Here is a 25,999-nt window from a genome sequence, read left to right as displayed (position 1 = left end):
GTTTAACTGCCTTTGCACAGCCCCAGGCACATGGAGGAAGAAACCCGGTCTGAGAAACCAAGCACTAAAGAACCTCTTATAGAGAAAACAGTCTGTGGCATACTCACACTTCATTTTACACACTAACAAAATCTTAGAAACTCACTAGTACAAGCTCTTCATTTTTTTCTTAGTTAAGAAAATTGTATTTTAAAAAATAGCTTTCCTTTAAAATGGTGATTAATGATTGAAATGCCAACAATCAAAACCTCACAGATACACTTAAATAACACTGGGACCAACTATGAACATAGTTCTTAAATATACCTAGGCTTTAGTGAAGAAAGTAGGTATTAAATTCAAATTAATAAAATTCAAAGCAAAAAGTCAGCACACAGAGATCTAACACAATGTATTACAAGATCCACTGATCCTGGAAACATTTTATAGCATCCCATATTTTATGTCTTTTAACCTTGGTTTTTCTCTCTCCTTTCTAAATAAGACTTCGGTGAATAGAACATTACGAACCCAGAACCTCTCAGTAACACAAATTTATCATTCTTACAAATAAATTATCTATAATAGTTTACACAAGTAATTTACAAATTCCCACAAACTATTAGTGTCAACCTCTATTCACTACAAAATGGCATATTTTAGGGGCGCCTGGGTGGCTCAGTCGTTGGGCGTCTGCCTTCAGCTCAGGGCGTGATCCCGGCGTTATGGGATCAAGCCCCACATTAGGCTCCTCCACTATGAGCCTGCTTCTTCCTCTCCCACTCCCCCTGCCTGTGTTCCCTCTCTCGCTGGCTGTCTCTATCTCTGTCAAATAAATAAATAAAATCTTAAAAAAAAAAAAAGGCATATTTTAAAACTATGACCACATTCAAATTTTCAGTAACACAACACTAATTAATGAAACAACCTGTATTCACAATGAAGCTAGACATTTCCTAAGAGGACATGCATGTATTTGAAGTCAAGATATGAAAAAAATGAGTGAAGGAGAGGGGCAAGAACAATGCAAGCTGAGGACTTTCTGAGGTTAATGGTGCTTAGAAAAAGGAAGGATTTTTATCATTTTTTTAGATAGGTGCCACGGGGGCCTGAACTCAGGACCCTGAGACCAAGACCTGAGATGAGATCAAGAGTCAGATGCTTCACCGACTGAACCGCCCAGGAGGCCCCAAAAAGAATTTTTTTAAATAAAAGCCTCCTTTAACTACAAACCTCATCAGACAAACAAGGAGCCCTCAGGGGGATGGGATGGTTTCATGAGCAGCAATAAAGATTACCTCTCCAAAACAGCAAACTTTCACATTACTAAAGTAAAATTCACCCATAAAGGAAAGTACATTCTTAACACATGATAACTAAGAAGAAAACAGAGTCTTATTATAGACTCAGTTCTCTGAACATAAGAATATTTTGTTTATAGCTCTTTTTCCTATAAAAATAATATATCTTAATCTTAGAAAAGCTAGAAAGTATAGAAAAGCACAAAGAAAACTGCCTACAACCCTACCATACAGAGGTTATTACTGTGAACATCTGTTCAGTTTTCTAATTTTTTAATACACAGGTATACATCATCTATATATCATTACTATCACCTGTATGTATTGTTTTGTATTCTTTTTTCCACTTCATACTTATGAAATAAAAAGGCGAATTTTTTAAAGTAAGTTATTTTCAAATTACTGCTAAAAGATGTAAGAAATACATAAAAATACATTATGCAGCATGGTTAAAAGTATTATCAGAAATCAAATATTCTGGTGTTAACCTACTTAAAACTACCAGCTTTCAAAGAACTAAAATTCAGTAAAATAGTCTCATCGTTTTAATCTCATCAGTTTAATTGCTCCTTAATTTGGAAGCCCTGTAAGGATTCAAGACTAACATTATAAACATTCAATATATACCATACCACTAGGGTTCAAAGGAACAAATTAATAGAAATTCCTCAAGAATGATGAATAATTAAGCATTGATTGTACAGCAAGAGAGAAAAGCACTTCTACACATATCAACACAGTATTTCACCCTATTCACAGATCACATACCACACTGTGTCCAGGACTCATTTCCTAATATGTTTACTCATTTGCAATATTTGATTATCAATTCAATCTCATTAAAATCAAGTTACCTTCACAGCAGGTGCAGTGCACTGTAATGAAGATAACTAGGGAAGCAAGCCAAAAGTGAAATCCTATGGGAAAAAGAGGACAACTCCTTCTCAGGTCAAAGAAAGAGGAAAGGGAGGAAAAAAGCATCAAATCTGCCTCTGAGAGATCACAAGTTGTTTTTCTTTTCTTACCCTTGTAGAAGGTTCCTGTCTGCTTGTTTCAGACTTTCAGGTTTCAACGGTCATTGCAAGTGTACATTACCTCTTAACTCCCTCCCTACTGATCAGTACCTTCAAGTGCTGTCTCTCTGCCCTTTGTCACAGTCAGGGCTAGATATTATTTCTGTACCAGAGATAGGGACTCTGATACTTACGAGGGTTAGAAACAAAAGCTGTTGTAAATAATTTAGAGTGGTGAATTTCAATGAAATCAGATCAAAGTTGACTGGTTAGTATATTATAAGATGGTCATACTAAAGTTAGCGGTGATTAGACCACTACAACATACCATTAGTACAAATTTTAGAACATAGCAATGCCTCATTTATCCAAGATCATAGAGAATTAAATATCTGTTAATTTTCCAAATGCAGTCAGCAAACATTTTTAATGCAACTTCCTTCACGTAAATTTTTCCAAATGAATTACTTCTAAAGCAATTATTATATGATGTTGTAATAAAGAGAATACTTGGACTCTAAAACGTATGAGGCTTTACACCCTTTGACAAAGTTACACCAGACACAATGCTTTTTGATTTATGTTTGCTCCAGTTCTTCTCCACCATCCTTTGTTGGTGTCTATCAGTTGTTGTTGCTGGCAATTTGACTAGCACTAACAAGTGGTCCTAAATTGATCATTTTCGGGGCGCCTGGGTGGCGCAGCGGTTAAGCGGCTGCCTTCGGCTCAGGGCGTGATCCCGGCGTTATGGGATCGAGCCCCACATCAGGCTCCTCTGCTATGAACCTGCTTCTTCCTCTCCCACTCCCCCTGCTTGTGTTCCCTCTCTCGCTGGCTGTCTCAATCTCTGTCGAATAAATAAATAAAATCTTTAAAAAAAAAAATAAATAAATAAATAAATAAATTGATCATTTTCGTTTTCAACAAGTTAGAAACCAAATAAAAAAATTTTTTTTAATTATGTCCAAAATAAATTCTAAATTAAAATACTCTACAGGACTCTTTCAAGAGTCTAGTACAAGGATCTTACTGTTTGGACAAAGGAGTCAGAAAATTTGGGTTTTAACAGTCCAAGATTTACCACTTCAAATAACTTGAGAGCAAATTACTTCATCTATATTGGCCTCAGTTTTCTCATCTATAAAAGGGGTTAACACTCTCTGCCCTGTCTAATTCATATGATTGTCCAAAGGTTCCAATTAGATAGTGCATGTAAAAGTATTATGTATACGTAGAAGCTAATGATTTGGTAAGGTAAAACAACACCAGTATTTTTCATTTCTTTTTATTTTTTTTTTTAAGATTTTATTTATTTATTTGACAGAGACAGCCAGCGAGAGAGGGAAAATAAGCAGGGGGAACGGGAGAGGAAGAAGCAGGCTCCCAGTGGAAGAGCCTGATGTGGGGCTCGATCCCAGAACGCTGGGATCACGCCCTGAGCCGAAGGCAGACGCTCAACGACTGCGCCACCCAGGCACCCCAGTATTTTTATTTTTATCATTATCATAAGAAATATCTATTTTGGCTTTTTTGGTTCCACTTCTTGATTATTATCTACATTCCATCAAATTAAAACCACAAGATAACTTAATGGGTAAAAAAAGAAAGCTATAACTAAAGCATCATTAAAGCAATATAGTAGATGCTCAGTAAATCTTAGCTGGACTAATGAATCAACGTTCACTTCTATGCCTAACACCAGATTAACAAAAGGCAAATGGAAAATGAATACATGATGTGTTCACTATTTTTCAGCAGCTGGTAAATTTTTAAAAAAAATTTAAATACGTAAAACAAACAGAAGAAATTCAATGAGGTCTCAAGGTTATAAATGAATTTTAATGTTTTCTTTCACTGAAGTACTAAAAATTCACAAGTTAATTCACTAACAACTTAAATAACTGTTGCCTTCACATCACAGTCCTACAGCAGCATTCTCATTTCTAGTGAAAGCCCTTAATTTCATGACAGTGAAAAAATACCCTTCAAAGATAGCCTGCCTTACTCACCAGCTTACTGTCATAAGCACAAGATATTCAAACACTAACTCCAGCTGACAAAATAAAATACTCTTGTTCAGAGAGAGGATTGTCTCTTATAATAGCCTGGCTCTTACCCCAGGAGATTTATTACCAAGAATAAACTTTATGAAAGGTTGCCATACATAAAGCAGACTTCCAGCTGCTCTTCTAAGCAAACATCAATGAGACTTGTGATAAGAGAGATTAAGCTGGCTACCACATCCAGGGGCAGCACTGCTGTAGACAAGTGAATTTCTCACCCACTTCTCTCTAGCATGGCAGAGAGGAAGACAGGAGGCTTAAATGCTAAATTAAACAGCTTTAAAAGTGATTTAACATATGCCTACTACTTTCAAAGGAAATAAACATTAAATAGATGAAAAATATGGCTTAAATGTTAATTTAAAATAAAAAATCTAGCTAATTTCCTTAGGAAGTAAAGTCTTCAGGTCTATTCCTTTCAAATCAATAGAGCGAGGCTGATACTATTACAAACCAAGATGAAGTAACCACAGCAACGTTTATAACCACAGAAGGGAAACAGCCTGTCCACAAAGACATTCATGAAACATGTTATTTAATAACTGTACCAGCATAATTACTCTGAGAATACATCTTGATACCCGGAAAACAGACTGTATTTAAAAAACATAATCTCCTTAGGAAATGTTTTATTTTTCCATAAAACTATCTGTAAATAACTAACACTATAAGAAACTTCTTTAAGCATTTAAAGGAAAGTTACCATGTTGGTTACCTGTATTTTTTTAAATATACAATTAGTTTCCACTCATGAATAAAAGCATAAATACTTTCTTCTAATTTCAATACTTAAAATATTATTTGCATTAAAAGAGATGATGTATTGGAGTATACATCCCAAAATTCTACAAGCAAAGGGGTGTTAGACCACTAGGAAGAGAAAACACGCATTTGCTGAATGCTTACTAATTCACTTAATATCATCCTTCCTCGTCTGGGGAGCCCCAGAAATGGACATTATCATATTTATTTTACAAACAGTATTAGTAAACCAGGGACTAGAGATGGTAAATAATTTGTACAAGTCAATAAGGCAGTAAATGGCACAGCTTTGAGTTAAGCCTAAACGTGAATCCAAAATCAGAATCAGTGTTCTAGTACACTATACTGCCCCAAAACTTTTTTGAACATGTACTTTAGACTAGTACAAGGGGATGGACCACCAAAAAATATAAAAGGGAAGTGGGAAAGCCAGACTTCATATAGTTTCTGACCAGTGAAGGTTGATGGGAGCATTATTCTAGAAGAGGTATGATGGGAAAGTTAGTAAACTAAATATTCATGAGATCAACTCTTTCATCTATAGAAAACCATCAGTCAGTTATCTCTTCTTTTCAAATAGCTTTTAAAATTACACTTATAAAGAAAGTTTCAGTGTTCTGATTTTAACATTCTAGTTTACCCTCCCTCCCACTGATATTCATGTCCCTGAGATTAAGAAAATCTTAAGTAAATTCTTATAGCATTCCCACAAATTCTTAGTCTCAGAAGAAAATAGAGAGAGAAGAAAATATATTAAAATGTTGCACTGGTCTGTAACCTCATTTTTTTAGACCTGCCAAATGAGCTAGTGTCAAGCTGCCAGGCAAGGACAAACAGGGATGGCCACACGGTGGCACGGAGGGCATTTAACTTGCTGTGTAAGTGTAGTAGTACGTTTCTAGTTTAATGTTCCAGTGTGGTCACCTAAGTAAATTCATCCAGCAATGTTAAAATTAAATTCTACCTCCCACTACTGACTCCCTACTACCATAAAAGTTCTTAACCCTGTTATAGTAGAAATTCAACTTAAAAAAAAAAAAACAAAACCAACTTTCTGTTTTGGAATATTTCATGAAGATATTAAATTTATCCACTATTCTCAGAATGTATGCACTGTGAATAGGGCAAAATCTTCTCTAACTGAACAGTTACATCTGTTCCAATCATTCTTAGAACATCAGTTGTTTCAGTGGCTCGAAAAGATCCAAATGCCAGGTTGTACTGGGACTACTTTTTGTGGTGGGTCAAATTAACCAAGGGGAAAGAAAGAGAAGAACACAATTCCTGTGCCTTCAGTATCCAGAGCCAAGAAGCTACTCTGGCGGAGAAATTCTACCTTAACACTGAAATCCCAGATGACATGATCACCAAACCAACAAGGGAAAAAGCAATAGTCATAAACATATAGATCCTAGATTACTAGTTAATTTCCTAAACTTTATATCCTGGTCAACCACAATGAGCTAGACTCCTTTACTGAAGATTAGCAAATGAAACAATATATCCTCAAGTAGAATCTAAAAAATGAAGAGTAAGTTGATTCAGAGCAGTAGGGTCTAGGATAATGTTTTTAAGTAGCAGCTTCAGTTCCAAAACTTTTCCCTGCTACTTTTTTTCTCCTTCCAAATTTTTATTTAAGTTCTAATTAGTTAACATATAGTGTAATAATAATGGGAGTAGAATTCAGTGATTAATCACTTACATTTCACACCTAGTGCTCATCATAACAAGTGCCCTCCTTAATATCCATCCCCCATTTAGCCCATCCCGCACCCATCTCCCTCCATCAACCCTCTTTGTTCTCTATTGTTAAGTCTCTCTTTTGGTTTGCTTCCCTCTCTTTTTTCCCCCCTTTCCATATGTTCATCTGTTTTGTTTCCCAAATTCCACATATGAATGAAATCATGAGTGAAATCTTTCTCTGACTTATTTTGCTTAGCATAATACACTCTAGCTCTATCTACGTCACTGTAAATGACAAGATTTCATTCTTTTTGATGGCTGGGTACTATACCAGTGTGTGTGTGTGTGTGTGTGTGTGTGTGTGTGTACACACCCCCATCTTCTTAATCTATCCGTCAGTTGATGGGACACTTGGGCTCTTTCCATAGTCTGGCTATTGGCGATAATGCTGCTATAAACATCAGGGTGCACGTACTCCTTCCCTACCACTTCTGACTAGTTATAGTCTCTATTTGTTTTTCCTTCAACCATCAATGACAGCCACCATTGGACTGCACCCATGACCATTAGTTAGGCAACAAATGCTAACAAAAATCCATGCAAATAACAAGATTACATTACACAACTAATGTAGGCAACCCTGAGGCATCAGCAAACAAGTGCAAAGCTCATCATCAGAAATGGAGACAATGTCTACCAACAGAGTTTCTGAAAGTATAAAGATTAACATAAGTAAAAAGTAGCTTCCCCATCATTTTTATCTAAAAATTGTAAATGGAATCTCGAGGACTATTTTCAAGAGAGCTTCTTACTACATAAAACAAAGCCAAAATGACCCATAAAATGCAATGATTCAAATATGCACATTTTTGAAGTTGTCAGTTTTATGTAAGCAATTAAACCTTCCAATCTAAGATTAAGTGGGAAAAAAACCATAAAATTAGACTTTCGGATTATCAAAGTCTCTAGTACTGTCCAATATGGTTGCCACAAGCTATATGTAGCTATTTGAATTTCCATTTTAAAACATGAAAATTCAGTTCCTCAGTCACACCAGCCACATTTCAAATGCTCAAAAGCCACATGTGCCTGGTATAGTGGCTACATATTAAGAGTACAGATCCAGGACATTTGCATCAACGCAGAAAGTTCTACTGCAGAGAAGCACTCTTGAAGAAATCTGCTGCAAAAATGGCAAAGAACATAATATCCACACAATCAAAAACTGTTCTGTATCTGTTCTGTGACGGTAGTCCATGCATAACTGTCACAACTCATAGAAGTGTATATTTTAAATGGATGCGGTAACGGAGGTAAATTATTCCTCAATAAAGTTGATAAGGAAAAAGAACAGATGTATGACCACTGGTGTATTCCAAAGAAAAAACAAAATATACTTTGGGTATGTAGAGGAAGTTCCAAAGTCCTGACAACTTGCTTATGCAGTCCTTCAGTTGAGACCCTGGTACATCAGGATGGGGATCCAAGCCAGAGTGGAGGACAGATGGCTAGAGCAAAGGACAATGCACATCTGCTTATGGTAAGAGGTGTGAGGGGTGGGAGATCCAAGATACTATGGCAAGTAAGGGACAATGTATAGAGTCCTCCAAAAATGTACCTACATCCTAACCTCAAACCATCAAATACATTCTTAAAATCATACCACTCACTGAGGGGTCACTGAAGATGTAAAGTAACTCATAAGAAGTTGTAAGGTGTATAGCCTCACAAAGATATCTTCCAAATGATTAAAGAAATTGGTAAAATGAAAAAACTACCCAAAATATTTAAAGATTTAATACCTGAAAATCAGAAGAGCCAGGTATTACCAATCCCAGTTCCACAATATCCTTCAGCTAATAGTCAAAAGTTCTAACCAAGGATCACAGCTGATCACTACACCAACTCCAACTCGTCCTGCCTCTGACAGACTGGCTACCACTATTCACTCTCTAGGCATGACTAGTTCTCAAAAGGTAGACAGGAGACTGAAAGGGGAAAAAACAGGTTCCCCAGAATAATTCGGTCAAGAACAAGGGTTCTCAAATTTGTTCAGTTAACACCTGGGGGTCAAAGTATACCTTGACCCATTAGTACAGCAACATTTAAGTGATTTTTGTTACATTACATATCATTCTATATTTTATTCAAACATTTCTATTACCACTAGTAGTTGTCAACAGTTTATTAAATGAGGAAAAACGCTCAATAGAAATGTTTAAGAATATTACGGTGTATTAGCTTATAATATTTTATACCATTAAAATGATGATTATGAACAATTCCAACATGGAAAAACAGAGTCAAATGAAAAAGGGAAAGTACACTATATTGAGAGTATGTAAGCATAAAAAAGGACTAAAAGAAAACATGAACAAATGAAAACTGCTTCATTCTTAAGACTGTGCACTTGTTCTTCGATGTAGATATCATTACTGTTATTTGTATCATACAAAATAAAAATTTTAAATATTTATAAATACAGATAGCGCACTTACCACAGTGGGATTGCCACTACTTATCAACTGGCTGACTTCATGAAAAATGCTTTTGCAGTCAATTGATTTATCTAAGGATCCTCGTTTTACAATTACTGCTACTGCTAATAGAATCTGTTCCCGAACATACTTTTGGAGGCTGTAAGACATAAAAATCATTGTGAAAACCTTTATATGAATCTAATAGAAAAAATACTCCCAATATTTTTCACTATCTCTGAAGCTACTAATAACACTGCTTACATATGAGGACAGTATAGCCTACTGGTTAAGCACAGTGTCCAAAGCCATAAGATCCGGATTTGAATCTGCATTCCATAATTTTACTGGCTCTGTGACCCTCAGCAAGACAGGTTCAGAGCCTCAAGCTTTCTTATTTGTTAAAAGGGGGTAACAGCAACAGGGTTGTTACCAGGATTAAATGTTCTTAAAACTGTGCCCAGTGCATACTAAGTGCTAGCTATTCAGGCAGCGTTCAATAGATGCAAGTCAGTTCACTAAGAGCCAGATTATGATTCTATCAATTAAAAGAAATTCTGATCTAATATCCAGCTTCAACCAGTAGTATAATCTCAAATTCATTCCCTTTAATGTGAAAAGGCAACATGATAGTTACCCACAATATATTATGGACACATAGAAAATTTTTAAAAATTTTTTTAAATTTTCTATCTAAATTGTGCTCCTCAGTGTGATGACAGAAGCACTGATCCTAAGTGAAGGCATTCTACAAAGTCCATTAGACCACAAGGACACAGAGATTTAATTGTCTTTTCACAATCTTTTCTTAAAGGTAAGGCTCAGAAAACGTACTCTGAACTTTATAATCCAGACTCTATAATGCCACAAGGATATGACAACCATGTGCCCTTGGGATAACCCCCAAATTCCTTAACGTGGCTTACAAGCAGTAGGACCCAGCCCAGCTTTCTTTGGACACTCCCAATGTATTTGTTGTCTCACATCATTACTTACTAATAGTGTTTTCTTTAACCCTGGAAATTGTTCCCATTTGGACATAAATGATACAATCACCCACTTCCAAGGCCCTTCATGGTCAGGTACCTGCTGCCCTCTCTAATCTCCCCCCATCCACATACACTCAAAACTGCAGAAACACTGAGCTTCTTTCAGTTCCTGGCATAATGCACATGCACGTCCAGGCCTCTAAATGTCTATGTCCTCTGCCAAGACTGTGATGCCACTTTCTCCGGAGACAGTCCCTGAACCGCTCCCTCAACGTGGTGAGCCATTACTAAGGAGGGCTCCCCCAACACATGATAGGCATTTACTAGACATTTATACAAACAAACATGCCTCCCTATGTCAAGACTGAAGTGAAAAGTATTCCTTCAAAATACAGACTTTAAGTATTCATTAAACAAATAAATGCAGAGATCCCATTATATGGAAGAATATGAGTTGACCAAAGTGAATTTTTGTGCTTTTGGGGGGACACAATAATTTCAGGTACACTGAATACTCCTAGGAAATGTACATAAAACTAGTTTTATTTATTTTTTAAAGATTTATTTATTTATTTGAGAGAGGGTGCATGCATGTGTGTGCGTGACTGGGGGGGAGGGGCAGAGGGAAAGAATCTCTAAGCAGACTCTCCACTGAGCAGGGAGCCTGATGCAGGGCTTGATCCCACGACCCTGAGATCATGAGCTGAGCCAAAACCAAGAGTCAGATGCTCAACCAACTGAGCCACCATCCAGGTGCCCCCATAAAGCTAGTTTTAAGGAAGTCCACTGGCAAGAATTATAACTTACTAGGAAAATAAATAATAATGGCTAACTAACATCTGTTGGTGTTTATGGTATTATGCAAGGCTTCCTATAAACTACCTTCACAAAAATTAATACATTTAATCCTCACAACTATCTCGAGTAAAATGTTAACTCTAATAATTAAATAATAACAATTTAAAAAACTAATGCACAAAGAGGGTAGTCTGCCTGTGCACAAATCACAGTTCCTTTCTCAACTACTGTGCTATACTGTCAAGTGCACCTTCCATTTCACTCTTACGTAAATGTTATCTCAATTAGGAGGAAAAAAATAGAAATAACTCTGTGCACCAAATGAGAAGTATACAACACTATAAACATATAGTATTCATAGTATTCTACTTATGCAGTATACCAACAGTTTTCACTTGACTTGAGTCCATACTGTAGGAAATGCTACAAGATAAAAATGGCTGTGTCATGAAAAACAAAAAAAGGGCAGTATTCCAGATTAAATGAGACTAAAGAGACATGACAACTATATACAACATATAATCTCTGGTTAAATCCTGGATCAAACAATAACATAAAGGAGGAAAGGATATCAATAACATTATTCAGACAACTGGGGAAATGAAAATATAGAATCAGAATTACATTAGATTAATACAGATATGCCAATTATATCAAGAGTATTGAGATTATGCTCTCAGGAGAGATGCTCAAGTATTTAAGGATGAAGTATCATGATTTCTGCAGCATACTTTCAGGTGGTTCAGTGGGGAAATGCACATATATAAGAGAAACCAAATGTGACAAAATGTTAACTGAACTTCCTACTAGGAAAAGAGTATGTGTGCATTCACTGTACTCTTCTTTCGACTTTGCTGACTTTTTTTTTCTTTAAGGAGTTTGGGAGAAAATATGTAAGTGACCTAGTTCAATGTAGAACCCTACTATCAGCTCCAAAATAAGCTTCTGAACTAATGAAAATTATTTAAGAATGAGATTATTTTGGATAATACAAGAGACCATGTGCACACGCACACACACAATCAAATTCTACCACACACTTAAGTTTACCAAACTCTCCAGAGTTCAGTGGTTCCCATGTGGGGAGGGTGAGGGATCAGTGAGCAGCTCCAGGGCAAGCCAGTATCATATCACACCCAAATGGCCTCATCAAACAATAAATTAAACTTTAAGGGGCGCCTGGGTGGCTCAGTCGTTACGCGTCTGCCTTCGGCTCAGGGCGTGGTCCCGGCGTTCTGGGATCGAGCCCCACATCAGGCTTCTCCGCTGAGAGCCTGCTTCTTCCTCTCCCACTCCCCCTGCTTGTGTTCCCTCTCTCGCTGGCTGTCTCTCTGTCAAATAAATAAAATCTTAAAAAAATAAAATAAAATAAAATTTAAATAAAGAAAGAAAACCAGTGTGAATGAGAAGAGAAAGGTTTGAAACCCGGTCAATTTCTCCTTATTCTATTAAAAGTGGAAAAAACAAGCCAAACCCTCCCTTTACATTCATCTATATCTACTGCTCTATAGAAAACGTTACCCATTACACCTGTGATGTTTATAGGCTAAGTACATCTTGCCTTTTTTCTCTCATTCATTCTTCTACAGGTAAAGCAACTAGCCCTTAACTGTGTGCTAAATTCGTGCCAGTAATCATTATTAAATATTATGAACTCAGAGACTGCTAGTGAACAATCAGCAGGAACAAAGGTATGTTCTAAATAATTTTTAAAGCTTTATGCATGTTTAATGCCACTAATTGACATTCCTAATTACCAGCATTTCTGATTACGTAACATTTTCTTCACTAAATTTGGAAATGAACATCTATACAAAAAGTATTCAGGAGCACCTGGGTGACTCAGTCATTAAGCATCTGCTTTCAGCTCAGGTCATGATTCCAAGGTCCCAGGATCGAGCCCCATGTCTGGCTCCCTGCTCCATGGGGAGACTGCTCCTCCCTCTCCCACACTCCCTGCTTGTGCTCCCTCTCTGTCAAATAAATAAAATCTAAAAAAAAAAAAAAGTACTCAATTGTCCCAATGCTCAAATGGCATACATACAATGTGCACTGCCTCCTCTCAAAAGAAGACTTGGTGTTTGGGGGACTTAAAAAAAAAAAAAAAAAAGATAAGTAGTAAATAAATTTTTTTTCTTTTTTTTTTTAAGTAGGCTCCACAGCCAGCAATGGAGCCCAACACACGGTATGAACTCATGATCCTGAGATCAAGACCTGAGCTGAAATCAAGTCAGAACCTTAACCTGAGATACCCAGGCGCCCCGGTAAATTAATTTCTCCCCAAAGTTGTGTGACAATTTTCCTCATATCAAAAAAAAATCAATGTACAAATCTTATAAAATGTTCAAACAATGGAATGTGTATAACACAAAAAGAACTTACTTTTACCCCACTTCTTAAAACTGGTCCATTTTCTAAAAGAAACTATTTAAAAGAATTTGGTGCTTTCTCTTCTATAACATTTTTAGTGTGCATTTCTGTGTACACATACATGTAACACTTGGTTTGTTAATGGTACTTAGATTTCCCTCTTCACCTGTCCTAGGATACTCACCTATGTCTTATAATACTTACCAAGTACCAAAAGAACAAGTAAGTACAAAGGATTTTCACTTGAGTCCAAGATCAACTTTTACTTATAACCAAATCTTTGGAACTAAACCAACACCAAAAAAACCCAACATCCAGCATCATCTTTTCAAAGAAACAAAACCTAGTATTGTAGCTTAAATAAAAAGTAATATTTCATTAAGTACCAAAAATAACCCACAACCATGTGTGTGAGTTTTAAGATATGAGCCCCAAGCAGAGCTTAACCATAAACATCTATCATTAAAAAATTAAAGAATAAAAAAAAAAAAAAAAGAGAGAGAGAAGCACAGAAAAAGTATTTTAGCAGTACCTCTACCACATACTTACTTGGGCCTTTGTAAGACATAGGTTAAAAGGAATGTTCGCAGTGACTCGATGCTACCTTTTTCCAAGAGAATCCACTCTCGGACAACTGCTTCCATTATGGCTGTGGCAGCTTGAAAGAGGACATAATCCACTTTACTTGTTTCTGAAGAGAAAATTAGAAACTTTTTTTAAACAGCAGTTCACCTTCCTTTGAATATTTTGCATTTATTAATTTAAAAACAGAACTTTTCAGACAAGGAATAAGATGGTTACCTGTTCTTTTTTTAATCCAGTGACCTTGCTCTAGCACCACAAAGAGGTTAGTTCCTCTCAGAAGACACCCCAGGCAGGTGGCAGCTAATCACCGATCACAATTTTCACAAACTTTCCTCACCTCTCTTCAACTGTTACTTCCAAAGCATGAAGAACTAAAAAATAACACAGCTTTAAAAAAAATAAAAATAAAAATATAAAGCAATCAGAAAATTTCCTAAGAGATTCTCACCCTGTGCAAAATAGAACTTTGTATCTGCAAAATATCTTAAACTAGTCTTTGAACATTACTATTTGTGATGAGCCATGCTGTTAAAATATTTGTTAAGGGATTAAGCTTTCTTTCAGCAGGATGGCCCATCTCCAATAGCAAGTTCAGAAATAAACACAATCACGTTCAGGTTACTTTCCTCAAAATGTTAAAAAAAAAAAAAATTGAGTCACATTTACACAAGGTGAGAAGTTCTTGCGAATCTTCTGATTGCAATATTGATTAAACTGAGTAAAATTCCAAAGCTACACTTAGAAAAACCCAGCCTTAACTAGCAAGTTATAGTTTCTAAACTAAAAACTAAATCAGGAGGGAAAGAAAAAATAGAAAATTAACACATGTAAGAAATACTTTAATTTTCTATTTTTTCTTTCATTCACCAATACCACTACAATTGGTTTCCAAACAGCATTATCAAAAGGGAGAAACAGTCAAAATGAAGTCAAGAAAAAGCAGAAATTTTCTGAAGTTCTAAAAAAATAACCATCATGTGAAATCCATGAAAAGTCTATGATTAGACTGCAGGTTATTTGCCAAGATCACTAGACATGAGTATCTGAAAGCCATGAGAAATTAACTCTGGCATAGAATGGCACCTTCAAGAATTTATCGGAAGAGCATGAAGATATAGTCAGGCACATCATTTTCTCTCCTACTCAAGCTTAGGTCATTTAAAAATCTTGTAAGTGATCTTGACACAATAAGCTATAAAAATGCATGAGAAAAGGTATATCCTACGTAAATTCCTACCAATTTAGACTACTACATACAAGTTTTGAACATACAAAAACTAATAAGAGGAACCAATTCGGACTTTTTTTCTTTTTAAATTTGATTATTCCATGCTATCTTAACATGAATTCTAATTGAGATGATAATCAGAACTCACAAAAATTTAGAAACGTTAAAATATTATCAATAAATAAAGCAATAACTTCCAAAAATGCAAACCAATTATAAAATGATGTGTTTAAAGTTCCAGGAGGGGAAAAAAAAGTTTTACTCAAAGAGGATTTGAAACAGAAAGTAGCTATATCTATTTAGATCATTTAAGGAGAAATATGGTACTGCTTCATAAAGGTAATTCAAGTAGTCTCTTATTATAAACCTCTTCTTGAAAGTAAATGATGATTGATGGCCTAATTTCATTTTCTATTGGCAACAGTAAAAATTTTAAGGACAAGAAACCTGAAATCCTTAACTATGGGTTTTAACAAAGAAGCAAAACCTTAGGGACTTAAATACAACCTTGGTTGTATTTTGGAAATACAACTCCAAAGATCATCTAATTCATTGCCTGCATTTTACAGCTGAACAAAGTGTTGATGAAACAAGAGATTAAGAGAAGAAATTCGAGGTCACATGGCTGGTAAATGTTCCTTAAGCAACACTAACCCACCCCTAAAGGCATATGCCAATGAAGAGAAGACCAAACAGGCACCTTCTTGTTTTCATAAGCAATGAAACATGCTTATTTCTAACTGTTTGTACTTATATCTAACCCATTTTTCCTGCCTCCTCCTCCTTTTTTGCAAGGGATGGGGGGAGGAAATAACTGCAGAAGGTGAATGACATTCAGAAGTTTCCAAGATAACTCTTAGATACCTCTGTTGATATTAAATACGCATATCTAAATTACTACTCCCATAAGAAGCTGTCTCTAAGAATGGAGGATCTGAAAAAAAGAAAGCCAAATTCCAAATTTAAAAGGAGGAATTGTCCTAACCTTCTCATAAAACTTAAAATTAGCCTTCATAAATTGTACTTACACATAATATAAATGTGCAGAAGAAGCTATATGGAACTCTAGAAGCTACCAGCAGAAGATTAGGACTTCACATGGACAAACCAGCCTTATTCTTGCTCTCTGCTCTAAAGATGCTCGAAATTGCGAGGTCTTCATGAGGAAATCACAATTTATCTAGAATTTCTGGTACTTTTAGGATGATTCTCCACTGACCAGGACACTGTCTACATAACAGATTATTTCAGGCCACTTGAGCAGGAAGCTTTCACTTCTTACTACATTAACTTTCTTTAATAATAATTAGTAAATAAAATTCATTTCTATCACGTCAGCCATCTGAAACTACATAGAACCATGAAGACAAAAGTTAAAGTGAAGCAAATAATGAGAGGCAGAGCCCTACATTCTGATCAAAAAATATTTTCAAAATAAAACTAAAACTATAGTAGTCAAGTCCCAGATGTTCAGCTACAACATACAATCACCTCTCTGGCCTTAAAGAGTTCTGTCCAAAACACAGGCAATGCAAACTCCAGAGTCTCCTTAATGATACACAGGCACACCAAGAATAAGTCTTAGGTTCCATTTTGTTTTGTTTCAACCACTTCTGAGATAAGAAATTAAAGAAATCCATTTCTTCCCTGAGAGAAGGATAGAAGAATGCTACAAAGTTAATTTCAGAAACACTGAACCAATCTCTCACTGGCTGGGGGTCTTTCTTTAACAAGAACAGAACTCAAAGGACCGTGAATGCACATTTGACTGCACCAAACTAGCAAATTCTTAAGTGCCAAAGACTTCTGAAGTAAAGAAGTGTAAAAGTACTCTTCTGACAAAATGCACAAGCATGCAACATGCACACGCACATGCGCGTGCGCACACACACAGAGAAGAGTGGAAAAGTAAACCTAGAATAAAAATAAACGGATTAGAAGAGAAAGAAATGAGGAAAAACAAGAAACATAAAACTTAAGTCAGAAGTGGGAAGGAAGCATTTTAAGAGGCCAGAAAAGGGAAGCATCAAAGAGAAAGTCTCCCCTTTATTAGAATATATCACCCAGACATTGTATAAAAATGACATATTATCCCTAAATAAGAATGTGAAAATTCTGAATTGCGATTGACTGCCACTTGTATGAGAAGTCTTCTTAGAGGAATTAACCCTTCTGTGCTGGTGGCAACTGAGTAAGGAGTTGAAAGATTTTCTGTGAAGTTTAGATGTAAACATTAATGTAACACAGGGCTTTGCAGTACATTAATGATTAGATTATGCTTATAACACATGCACTCAACCTTTTAAATAGTTAATGTCTCAAAACCCAAACTGATTTTAAAAGCACAGCCGGAACTAGCAATACTATTCTTTAGAAATTTTTATCAAGAAAACAAAAGTATTCTAAAACAAGCTCAAATCATAACAAAGCAATAGTACTTCATAAAATATACATATTCTAAAAAGGAAAAGAGTCGTATAAACAAATACACTCTAATAAAATACTTAAAACTTAGAGCAACTATTTCCCAACTAGTACAGAATGACAACTGAATTACAACAGAAAGTCAGATGAAAATGATGGAATCCTAATTAATGTAGTTAAGGCATATGCCATAAAAATCAGACTCAAATTATTTTGGTGACTTGTTTAATATGATGGTTTTCTAAATCTAATTTCTAAATGCTGAACAATTTCAAGGCAGTAAAGATAAAGGCTCCCTTAAATTCTTAATAGTGATGTTTAGTTTTGCTTCTTATAATTTAACATGAAATTAAATATTCCCCATAACAAATTTTCTTAGTGCCAGAAACAAATTCACCTGAAGTATAAAAACTGACCGTAAAAAAAAAAGACCAAAACTGCCTCATTTAGAATTTAAAAGGTGGTTATTAAAACTGTCCCTCTAATGATAAGATCTAACTCCTGAATGAGACAGAGCCACCTTCATTTCACCACCACTAGCTCCTTGCAAACAGCACTTTTTTAAGGTTATCACATCTTTAAAATGCCTTTCGAAATCAGGTAATGGGGTCACTTATGTTACTGTTTACAAAGTGGTTTTAAATGTTACTACATTTGTGCCTCATAACAGCTTAAGGCAACCAAGTCCATTAAGGAAAATGGTACCACTGTTCTCCTCTTACAGATGAAAAAAGGGCGAACTGACTTCCTCGATACCGCGCAACAGGCACCACTGGCGCCCAGAATTCACAGTACCTACAGCAGTGCTCTTTCTACTCCAATCTAACAACGCATTTATAAGCCCTTTATGTAAAGCATTATTAACATAATTTTCATTATACGCTATTTCAATCTGGAAACCAGAGTGCTGGTGGCTAACAGAGAAGTCTTATTAAAAGCACAAGAATAAAAGTTCAGATATTTTAGTTCGTAATAAACAACTAATCAATTTTGTGGTCAAGGATAACTCAGAGCCTCAAATATCAGCTACAAAAAATGGCTCCAATTAAGAACAAGAGCTAACAATAAGTTGTAAAATAACAATAACCAATGACATCTCTCTTACTATTATTGAAAAATATGTAAGAGGCAGAAGACTGTAGTGTGTAGATCTTTTAGAAAATGCCATTTCTGGACAAGAGTTGTAACTTTTGTGATTATTTTTAAAGGAAAGAGATCATTTCTGTACATATGTCAAATAAAAGGTACTCGTAAAACATTTTTACAAGAGTAAAAATGCTTCATTTAAAAATATACAGTGATAACCTACACAGAACTAGTATTTGCTAAGTAAGCTGAGTACAAACTATAGGTTAAAAATTTTTTTGAAAAAAACTAAAAGAAAAACTATTGAAAAACTATCCAAAAACAATCATAATTTTAAAACACTAGGATAAAATATATTACAGTACATTTTCTATAAGTGATAGCACTCTTGAAAACAATTGAAAAACTACTAGCCTTTCCCCCCCACCATTAACAGCCTTCATGTTATGGTCAATACTAAAACAAATTATTGAATACTATATTCAGGGGAAGAAAATTCAAAGTAAAAACAATGTTCTCTGTCTGGCTTTATGGAATATCTTTAAAGCCACTTCAACAGAATGATTATTAATGGAAAATTATAACTATACAAACCTGTTTGTTTTAAAAGGAATTTAAAATATCTAATATTCAAGATAGAAAAACGAGATCTGATTCTGCAAAAATATTTTTAAAGTGAATACTTACCCAAAATATGCTTGCAAACTGCAAATGGTGATTTTGATTTCCTAAATGATAAGAATATGTGCTCTGCGTGCTGGCGTTGTTCATTATTAACCATGGAAGGTGGTGCCTTGAGAGTTAAAAAAACAAAAGCAAAACAAAACAAAAAAACAGGGTACACCTGTTTAATAAGAAAGCTTGAACAACAGCAAACCTTTAACCCCCAACAAGAGAAAATACTTTCACTTTTGAGGGGTTAATGGGAGGACAAATTCCTGCTTGTTATTTTAAAGAAACTATAGTATAAAACTTCATAATAAATATTTAAAATATGGTTTCAGGAAAAAGGAAGAAATTCCCAGCAAAGTTTGGGTGAGAACCCTTTAAAGTTGCCTACATCTTAGAAGATAGATACCTAACATTTTCCTTATCTTTTAAAGATAGCTAACTTACTGCTTTTTATTCCAAAATATATCACTTCATCAAGTTCAAATAATCTCTAAATTCTTCAGCACTGGTGAAACCAAATCCAGTTACTAAAAATTGTTTTCTAACAGCAATCCTTTAAAATAAAAATATCAGATAATTCTACCTCAAGTTTTCTAAAACACCATTAAACCAGAAAAATTAGGGAACAGTGAAGTTTGGAATTTATAAAACTCCTATCTGAATAATAAATTAATCAGCAGAAAAGCCAGACTTCTGGCTTAACAAAAACAACTTCTATAGTCTGCCAGGTTTTTAAATTCCATTTTGTTCTAACAATCTTTCCTTTAAAGATAATACTCTTCTGAACCTAAAATATATATTCTCATTATATGGCGTGATTATCTTTGACTCATTGGGACCCATCTGAAGAGAAGAGATTGCTTATTATGTAAGCCTACCAATGAAATATCAGAATTCTCAGTTTGGGGAGATCAAAATTTCAACTATATTCAAACAATCTGGAAGATAAACATTTTGCAACAAAGTTATGTTAGATCATTACTATAAACTATAAACTATATCGATTACGCAACATCAGTCACTATAATTTTAGTTAAAATAGTTAGCAAAAAATGTATATCCAAGAGAAATTAACCAACTTTGATAGTCTGGCCTAAAAGAATTCTTATAATTAGCTAAAACCAGTTCAGATACTATTCCTAATGATACAGCACCCTCTACAGCTCTCTAGATAAAAATGAAAATATTTTCATTAAAGAACTGTGTTAAATTCCTTAATACGTTTTTTGAAAAAGGATTAGTAAAATATTGTGAAAGCTAACTATGCTAAATATAAATATTTTTGTCCTTCCATTTGCAAATTCTTCATTCTCACCATCTTTTTAAATTCAACAAGTTTGTGCTTTTACAAGATATTTCATCATTAATATCTGCTGACTATACCCCAAATATGCAGCATATTAGTAAACACTACTGCAACATGCTATGAATACAAATCAACAACTATGGATTGCCCAGGTAATTCTGATTTAAACATTCTTCTCATCACCCTTGAAAAGCAGTACACATATATAATTTTGCAAATAATCACACCAGTTCTTCTACAAACAAAAATAGTTTCTAAAGCTAATGATCTTTAGACACCCTGATATCCACATATTAATAAAGTACAGGTCTCAATATAACTTAAATATGACAGAATGATATCTCATTTATAAAATATCAGATTCCCTAAGAAATGAAGTATAATCTAAAAGTTGGTTTATCTTAACCACCTGGTTGAACATTATCATACAAACAATGAAATCATCAATTGATTCATTAAATGGCAATATGGTATTCATTTTAGTTTCCCAAAACCAAAACTTTAAATTTTTGAAAATGACTTGGTAATGGTTTCCACATAGCAAGTTATTTGCATTGGTGAGTCCTAAGAAGCTTTTCGTTAAAAACAAAACAGGGGTGCCTGGGTGGCTCAGTCTGTTAAGCGTCTGCCTTCAGCTCAGGTCTTGATCCCAGGGTCCTGGGATCGAGCCCCGCAATGGGCTCCCTGCTCAGCAGAGAGCCTGCTTCTCCCTCTCCCACTCCCCCTGCTTGTGTTCCCTCTCTCGCTGTGTCTCTCTCTGTCAAATAAATAAAATCTTTTAAAAAACAAAACAAAAAAACACAAAACAGATTCCCAGCCCCCAAAGATTTAGCAGGTGGGGAGCCTAAACCATTTTCCCCTCCAAAGTGCCTAGATAGTATGACCTATAGAACCTCCACCCGTCAAACTCCTTCCTCTTCAGAAATCAGAACTCATCCTTCAAATTCTGCTTCAGTCTCGCCTTCGTCAGCCTCTCCTGACCCTTCCCCAGTCAGCCTGAACACAAATGATACCTCTATCTCACCTTGTACGGTGCACTACGTCTGTATCTCTACTACCGAACTTAACCATAATGTACTGCAAGTATTTGCTGGCCCCTCTTTCCTTTTCTCTATGACTTTTCTGATACCAGAAGCTTTATTTTACTCATCTCTAAACTCCTAGAGCCTTGCACATACCAAAAGGAGAGGCAACACAACAATAACTAACATTTACTGAGTACTTAGCATTGTAAGGCATTATTTTCAGTAGATGGATGGGCACACAGATATATACTCCCATTAATCCTAATAACCTTATGAGGTAGAAACTATTATTATCCCCATTTTACAGATGAGGAAACTGAGGAATGGAGTAATCAATTTGCTCAAGGTCAAACTGGGAACAGAGGTGGAAACTGACCCTAAGGCCCTAACTCTTTAACAGAAAATACACTTAGGTGGCTCAGTACCATGTAAGACTTAACTGTGCTTATAGCTTGGGGGTAGAAAGGAAGTGAATTCCCCCTAAAAATCCTCCTCTAGCACCCAATACACATTAGAGTATTTTACATAGCCTGAAAGTTTCAGTAAAAAAACAATAATGGTAAAAGAGTCTTTCTGTATTGTTTGTTTATGTTCTTTCATTGTCACTAATAGTAAAAGCTTTAAAAAAGCTCACACTTCAGAGGTGGAGTCATATGAATCAGAAATGCTGGAACAAAGAGTAGGTGGTAGCAGAGTACAGTAATGGTAAGAGGAAACAGCAAATGAGCAACTCCGGGTATCTTCAGGAAAACAAAGGAAACGTCAGGGAAAAATTGAGAGGTTTTTCTAAGGAGTCACACTAGCAGGAAACCTGAAACTCACAAATTCCTAACTCAATATACTGGTGTTTCTGGCCCAGCCTGCACCATTTCACTTATCTAGGCCATCTTCAATTTACAAAAAATCCTGAGAAAACACCATTGGTAGCACACAGCCAAGGGCATCTGAAGCTAACACTAATAAATGGATTAAATGACATATTTAATATAAGGGTTTTCTGGGGGGGGGGGGGGGGAGTTGAGAGAACCAAAGTACCTAAATAATTTCTACTCAAAAAAGTAACTACTGAAGGCTGACTATACTTCAAGCACCATGCCAGAAGCTAAGGATGTAAAAATAGGGAAAATCACCCCTGCCCTTATAGAGTTCTAAGTCTTAGAAAAGACAGACATCAATCAAATAATCACACAAATAATTATGACAGTCTATAATTTCTGCCACTAACTGCATTCTGGTTTCTCTGTCATCATGCTAAACCTGTCCTCAAAAAGTCAGAAACCCCAAATCGTATGAGACTTTTAAACTCTTTCTTTCCCTGGGCAGCTACAGTAATTTTTATTAAGGTTAACAACAATAGCACCAATTATTCCTGATGCAGGTGCTAAGTTACATACACTCTCTCATCTAATCACAGCAATATCCCTGTACAAATTATTTCCTTTCTTTTACACAGGGAGAAACTTAGATTCACAGATCGTCACATGCCCAACATCACAGTAAGTATCACAACCAGAACTTCACCTTAAGTCTGTGTGACATCAAAGCCCATGATTTGACTCTCTTGTAGTACTATAATAAGAAGACACAGTTGAGATTAATTTCTGCCAGATAGCTAGTAGAGAAATCTGAATAATATTCTCGGCTTACTATAAATATCATTATTTACAAGGCCATGAAAAAAAAAGATCAAAGTCATATTGAAAAATCTAGGCATGACTTGCAAATAGGAAACAAGCTACAAAAGTAGAAAACAAAACTGGAAGTCAAACCATAGAGCTCATGAGAATTTTCTTAGCTCTAATTGCTCTCTCATTTTTTAGAAAGAGAGATGGCTTAATGTTCAAATTAGAAAATCACAAATGTACTACCTAAAAACAGGTTTACCGGTAATTTTTCATTCATTCACTGAAGACTTTAAGAATTTGTTCAATTTTTAGTTTTCTCTCTATAATCTTTCCTTAAACCTTTGGAACTTACCATTGCTCCTAACTAAATTTAAATCCATAACACATAATGATATACTTTATTACTTTAAATGTATCATACCAATATTTCACAGCATTCCAGAGAGAGTAAATTCCAGATACTGGACCTTTCCAGCTAAACAAATTTGAGAGATATTTCAGCATATTCCCAAAAGCTGTCCTTTCAAATCTGTTCTTCTCTCAAACCTTTCATCTCATGATATCTAGTACTCCGATCTCTCAGAAAATGACCTTACTTTTTCTTTCCCAAAGTGAAAGCTTTCCTGTATGATTAGCTCCTTTATGTATCTTCCTTTTCAAAAGGAATGTTCTCCTATCACCTTCTCCAATTTCTTAACAAAATATCCCCTCCCCCTCAACTTTCTCTGAAATCTAAATCCTCCTCCCATTCCAGCCCCACTGGTTCGCCACTCACATACCACCTCATTTCCTCCCTCATAAAGTTATACTTAGCAATGGCACCCTGCTTTCTGCTTACAAACAGGTTTACCCTACCTTAAAAATCCCTTTAAACAATCTTACCGTCCCCTTTAATTAAAAGAATGGGATACTGAATCAAAATGACCAGGTTTCTAATCCCATCTCTGTAGCACAGAAGCTGGGAAACTTCCAGGCAAGGATACCCTCAAGCAAGTCAGGGTTCCCATCTAATGATGCATTTCATAACTGCTAAGAGAACTGTTAAAAATACACATAAGGGTCTCCCCAAATTAACCTACAATAATTAATACAATTCCAATTTAAATCCCAATGAACCTTATGGTTCATCTCAGAATAGACAAGGTGATTCCCAAAACATGTAAGAAAAAGACCAAAAGGGTCAAATTAACTAGGAAAAAAGGACCTTGAGAGCATTATGCCTAAGTGAAATAAGTGAGACAGAGAAAGATATTTACTTAAAGAGAAAGATCTCACTTATATGTGGAATCTAACAAAAAACAGCTCTTCATAGATAAGAAGAACAGATTGGTGGCTGTGAGGAAGGAGGATGAAATGGGTGAAGGGGATCAAAAAGTACAAAGTTCCAGTTATAAAATAAATATGTCATGGGGATGCTATGTATACGATGGTAACTATAATTAATAATATTGTATTGCATATCTGAAAGTTACTAAGAGAGTAGATCTTAAAAGTTCTCATTATAAGAAAAAGATTTAATAGCTATGTATGGTGACAGGTATTAATTGTGATCATTTCACAATACAAATATTAAGTCGTTATATTGTATACCTGAAACTAATAAAATATTATAGGTAATAAGTAAATAAATAAATAACACTTTGAGGTTCCAAAAAACTATTTAAAATTTGGGAAAAGAATAAGAAAGGAGGATGGGGAGATGGGTGAAATAGGTGATGGGGATTAAGGCATGCACTTATGATGAGCACCAGATGTTGTATGAAGTACTAAATCACTAAACTGTACACCTGAAATTAATATTACACTGTATGTTAACTGGAATTTAAATAAAAACTTGAAAAAAAAAACCAAGGGAGTCTTATGCAACCAAATACGAACACTTATAAAGGCATTATAATAATTTTTAAAAATAGTAGTTGAGCAGGAAAAAACAAACAAGAGCGCAGAGAATTCCAGAAACAGACCCATGACATGACAAATTAGCGAGGAAAGGCTAGACTATACAATAAATGGCACAGGAAAGTTGGCTAGTTATAAGCAAAAGCAACAGATATTTACTCATATCATATAGTAATAAAGGTGGATTTAAGATTTAAAAATGAAAAGCAAAACTTTAAAAACTAATGACAAAACATAAAAAGAAATCATAAGAGAGTGGCGCCTGAGTGGCACAGTTGGTTGCGTGTCCAACTCTTTGGCTCGGATCGTGATCTCAGGGTCATGCAATTGAGCCCTGCCTCAGGCTGGGCGCTCGGTGTGGAGTCTGCTTGAGATTCTCTCTCCCCCTCTAAAATAAATAAATAAATAAAATATTAAAAAAAATAAAAAAGAAAACATAGGAGAATATGTCAGAGTAGGGAAGGACTATTTTAAACTTTGTAAAAGGCACAAATCCTTTTAAAAATTAATAAACTCAATGGCTAAAATTATAACTTCTACACATTAACTGTAAGTGAAAGACTAGTCAGAGATTAAAACACAGTAACTGTGGGGCGCCTGAGTGGCACAGCGGTTAAGTGTCTGCCTTCGGCTCAGGGCGTGATCCCGGCGTTCTGGGATCGAGCCCCACGTCAGGCTCCTCCGCTATGAGCCTGCTTCTTCCTCTCCCACTCC

The 25,999-nt window shown here is 35.4% G+C and overlaps 1 protein-coding gene across 1 annotated transcript in view; it reads right to left on the bottom strand.

The window, feature by feature from the left end:
• The window catches only part of XPO4 (exportin 4), a 121,240-nt gene that overhangs the window by 72,942 nt on the left and 22,299 nt on the right, over positions 1-25,999 (bottom strand). The window contains exons 2-4 of the mRNA XM_026492962.4: positions 19,446-19,551; positions 13,985-14,126; positions 9,300-9,438 (exon numbers count right to left, since the gene is read on the bottom strand). Of these exons, the coding sequence (XP_026348747.1) occupies positions 9,300-9,438; positions 13,985-14,126; positions 19,446-19,551 (387 nt within the window). The remainder of the gene's footprint in view (positions 1-9,299; positions 9,439-13,984; positions 14,127-19,445; positions 19,552-25,999) is intronic.

This window comes from Ursus arctos, unplaced genomic scaffold, assembly GCF_023065955.2.
Source record: "Ursus arctos isolate Adak ecotype North America unplaced genomic scaffold, UrsArc2.0 scaffold_10, whole genome shotgun sequence".
NCBI classification, from domain to species: domain Eukaryota; kingdom Metazoa; phylum Chordata; class Mammalia; order Carnivora; family Ursidae; genus Ursus; species Ursus arctos.
The sequence above is the reverse complement of the archived record's forward strand: the minus strand, read 5'-3'. Positions and strand labels throughout refer to the sequence as shown.